The sequence below is a fragment of the Oryctolagus cuniculus genome, chromosome 3, assembly GCF_964237555.1.
Source record: "Oryctolagus cuniculus chromosome 3, mOryCun1.1, whole genome shotgun sequence".
Taxonomy (NCBI): domain Eukaryota; kingdom Metazoa; phylum Chordata; class Mammalia; order Lagomorpha; family Leporidae; genus Oryctolagus; species Oryctolagus cuniculus.
The window spans coordinates 71,545,667-71,550,112 of record NC_091434.1 but is presented as its reverse complement, the minus strand read 5'-3'; the positions used below and the strand labels follow the sequence as shown (position 1 = coordinate 71,550,112).

Here is a 4,446-nt window from a genome sequence, read left to right as displayed (position 1 = left end):
CTGTAAAGTAAATAATGTAGTATGAATGAAAGTTTTTATAAAATGTATTAATTAATTTAGTTGAGTGGTAGAGCAACAGAGAAGGGGAGAGACGGAGAGACCTTTCATCTGCTGGTTCACTTCCCAAATGGATGCAACAGGGCTGGACCAGGCAGAAGCCAAGAGCCAGGAACTCTATCCAGGTCTCCCACATGGGTGGCAGAGGCCCAAGCACTTGGGCCTTCCATTGCCATCCCAGGCACATTAGCAGGGAGCTGGATTGAAAGCAGAGTAACTGGCACTCAGACTGGCCCTCCAATATGGAATGTCAGAGTTGCAAGCAGTGGCTTAATGTGCTGCACTAGAATGCTCATCCCGTGAATAAAAACTTTAAAAACAACTACAAAAGACATCAAGGAAGACTTATCAGCCCTACTGAACAATGCTGTAGGATCCTATTAAATTAGTTGATGTGAGTATAGCCTTTGAGTCCCTTTTGGAAGTCAGGTGGGTCCATCTTCCCAACACTGCCTAGAAGACCTTTTCCTGCCTCGAAGCTCCCTTCATCTTCCCATCCCCACAATACCAACAATGGACATTTTTTTCCTACATACTTGTTCTCTTATAACTCTGTCCATATCCATAGTCCTTCTCTCCTTTGTAAGATAAATATACAAGGGGCTGGTGTTGTGGCGTAGCTGGTAAAGCTGCTGCCTGCAGAACCTACATCCCCTATGGGTGCCAGTTTAAGTCCTGGCTGCTCCATTTCCAATCCAGCTCCTTGCTAATGTCCTGGGAAAGAGTGGGAGATGGCCCAAGTGCTTGGGCTCCTGCATCCACATGGGGGGCCTGAAAGAAGCTCCAGTCTGTTGGCTTTGGATCAGCACAGCTTTAGCCATTGCAGCCATTTGGGGAGTGAACCAGTGGATGGAAAACCTCTCTCTCGGCCTCTGCCTCTCTGTAATTCTGCCTTTCAAATAAATAAATCAGTCTTTAAAAAAAAAAGATAAATATACAAATCAATGAACCTTTTAAAGACAATAAAAGAAATGAGTTTTTTTTTCTTTATATATATATAAATGTTTGTTTATATGAGGGACAAAGAAAGAGACAGACAGAGCTTGCATCCATTGGTTTACTCCCCAAATGCCTGCAATGACCCTGGGCTGGAGGCTGAAGCTGGGAGCTGGGAACTCAATGCAGGACTTCCATGTGGGTGGAAGGAACTCAGCTACCTAAGCCATCAGCTGCTGCTCCTAGGGTGTGCATTAGCAGGAATCAAGAGAGGAACTGGAACTCGACCCCAGGCAATCTGGTGTGAGATGAGAGTATTCCAAGCGGTGTCTTAACTGGTAGGCCAAAGGCTTGTCCCCTTTATTTCTTTTTTTAATTTATTTGAAAGGCAGAGTTAGAGAAAGGCAGAGGCAGAGAGAGAGAAAGAGAGAGGTCTTTCATCTGCTGGTTCACTCCTCAGATGGCAGCAATGGCTGGAGCAGAGCCGATCCAAAGCCAGGATCCAGGAGCTTCTTTCAGGTCTCCCACTTGGGCACAGAGGCCCAAGGACTTGGGCCATCTTCTACTGCTTTCCCAGGCTATACTGAGAGCTGGATTAGAAGTGGAATAGCCAGGACTCAAACTGGCACCCATATGAGATGCCAGCACATATGAGATGCTACACCACAGCACTGGCCCCTCCTTTATTTGTTAATCTATAAATAAATCCTCAGTTTTAGAGATTCCTTACCTTTTTTTTATATCATAAAGGTAATTCTGGAACTTTCATAATAAAAGCAAATATATGTACAGTCAGTGTCTCTGCTGAAGTACATGTATTGCATACCTGAACTACACGATAACCCAAGATTTCTAAGTGTCGTTTTTTCATAGCAGATTTTCCTTTTAAGTGAGGGATGTTTGTACAGAAAGCTTTTGAATCCAAAAATTCCAAAGCAATCCTGCAAAAAATAAAAAATAAATATTTACTTCTGAAATCAAAATGTGACACTGAATAACTACAAGCCTTTCAGGAACAACAATGCATCTTTATAAACTAACAAAAGCCAAACGAATATAAATGAGTATACCAAGTTATTTTTCTTTCTTCCTTTTGTAAATTTATTTGAGAGATAGAAATTTATTTATTTGAGAGAAAAAGAAGAAGAGAGGCACATTCCCATCTTCCCATCTGATGGTTCAGTCCCCAAACACCCACAACCTTAGGCCAGGCTGGATCCCAAGCCAGGAGCTGGAAACTCAGTCCAGGTCTCCCATGTGAGTTGCAGGAACCCAATTACTTGAGCCATCACTGCTGCCTCCCAGGGTCTGCACTAGCAGGAAGCAGGACTCAGGAGCTGGAGCTGGGAACAAAACCTAGGTACTCCAATGTGAGAGGTGGGCATCCTAACCACCGGGTCCCCAGGCTTTTTTTTTTTAAAGATTTATTGATTGATTGAAAGGCAGAGTTACAGACAGGCAGAGGCAGAGAGAGAGAAAGAGAGACAGAGAGAGAGGTCTTTCATCTGCTGTTTCACTCCCCAAATAGCCGCAACTGCTGGAGTTGCACTGATCCGAAACCAGGAGCCAGGAGCTTCTTCAGTGTCTCCCACGTGGGTGCAGGGGCCCAAGGACTTGGGCTGTCTTCTACCAGGCCATAGCAGAGAGCTGGATCAGTAGGTAGTGGAACAGCCGAGACTCAAACCGGCACCCATATGGGATGCCAGCACTGCAGGTGGCGGCTTTACCGCTATGCCACAGCACTGCTTCCCCCAGATTATTTTTTTACTTAAAAAATTAATAACTGATGAGAAAGGTATTCATTTAAAGAAAATTATAGTAATTAAAATGAAAACTTTTAAAAGTTACAATAAATATCTCCCTACTCTCATCCATTTGTTTCTTTCATTACACACTGACTACATATAAGGGAGGTGCTCTGAAATAAAGCAACATAGAGTTATAATCTATCTGAGAACACATGATGTATTGTAAGTAATCTAATGCAGTGCAGAAGGTGGCTAAGGGCTATCAGAAAAGTAGAGATGTCTAGGAGTATAAAAGAAGATGCTATTTACTTGCAATAAAGGACGACCAGGCAGCACTTTGGAGAGACTCTTTGGCTAGGTGAGGGAAGGACATTCGGGCAGAAGGCCCAGCAGAGCAAAGGTACAAAGATAGATGGCATAGGGATAGCAGCAGACTCTTCTAAAGTGAGTCCTTGAGAGCCAAGTTCATTTTATTAGGCCAAATTTAACATTTGGATACAATCTTAAACTAAGAAATAAATTACCTTTCAGCTCCTGGTGGCAGCCTTGATCCAACTATTTGGGTATTTGATTCCCAGGACATTTCTGGTAGTTTTCCCAAAGTTGTATTATGGCTCACATAAGGAAGAGGTTTTTTCCTTTTATCCAAGATACATTCAAAATCTTAAGGGAAATAGGTAGGAATCAACAGTATTAATCAGGTATATTCTTACAGGTAAAAATTTAAGACATATCTAGGTATACGAGTATATGCATATACATACACATGAAACTATAATGAATCTCCCTAATTATCCAACTTATTTTATAAGATCTGCTCCAATGACACTCTCTTTGAAAAACAATCAATAAAAATCTATCAGCAAGTATTACTAAAATAAATTTAGCACTGGGCTACATTTAGTACTGGTTAGGTCAAGTCACATTAAAGACTTTTATTCTAATCTCCTTAAGTATCTGGTCACATTTGAAAGGAGCTAACACAATTCTTCTGAAAATGAATATCAAGCATTATACAATTGCTGTTTTTCTACCCTTAACAAATGATGGGTTTAAGTAATGAGTGATCACTGATGGCTGACAAAATCAGTAGGTAAAAAGCTATTGGGTCGGCCGGCACCGTGGCTCACTAGGCTAATCCTCCGCCTGCGGCGCCGGCACCCTGGGTTCCAGTCCCAGTTGGGGCGCTGGATTCTGTCCCGGCTGCTCCTCTTTCAGTCCAGCTCTCTGCTGTGGCTCGGGAGGGCAGTGGAGGATGGCCCAAGTGCTTGGACCCCTGCACCCGAATGGGAGACCAGGAGGAAGCACCTGGCTTCTGGCTTTGGATCGGCGCAGCACACTGGCCATAGCGGCCATTGGTGGGGGTGAACCAACAGAAGGAAGACCTTCCTCTCTGCCTCTCTCTCTCACTGTCTAACTCTGCCTGTAAAAAAAAAAAAAAAAAAAAAAAAAAAAAAAAAAAAAAGCTATTGGGGTGTGGTGGTGGAACTTTCTAAAGGATAATATAATAAATAAAAAGAAGCACACAACCATTGTCTGCATCAGTAAGAAGTATACACCACCTATGAAGCTATCTGGCAAAGAAAAAACAATTTATAGACTGCCTTTGTGGCACAGTGGGTTAAGCTGCCATGTGGGATGCCCACATCTCATACTGTAGTGTTGGTTTGAGTCCTGACTGTTCTACTTCTGATCCAGCTTCCTG

General features: G+C 42.9%; 1 protein-coding gene across 10 annotated transcripts in view; it reads right to left on the bottom strand.

Annotated features, from left to right (window-relative positions):
* Window positions 1-4,446, bottom strand: part of FASTKD1 (FAST kinase domains 1) — a 57,873-nt gene that overhangs the window by 9,749 nt on the left and 43,678 nt on the right. For all 10 annotated transcript variants that reach the window (XM_008258710.4, XM_051849430.2, XM_051849427.2 and 7 more), the window contains 2 exons: window positions 3,266-3,404; window positions 1,820-1,934 (listed from right to left, as the gene is read on the bottom strand). In XM_008258710.4, the coding sequence (XP_008256932.1) occupies window positions 1,820-1,934; window positions 3,266-3,404 (254 nt within the window). The remainder of the gene's footprint in view (window positions 1-1,819; window positions 1,935-3,265; window positions 3,405-4,446) is intronic.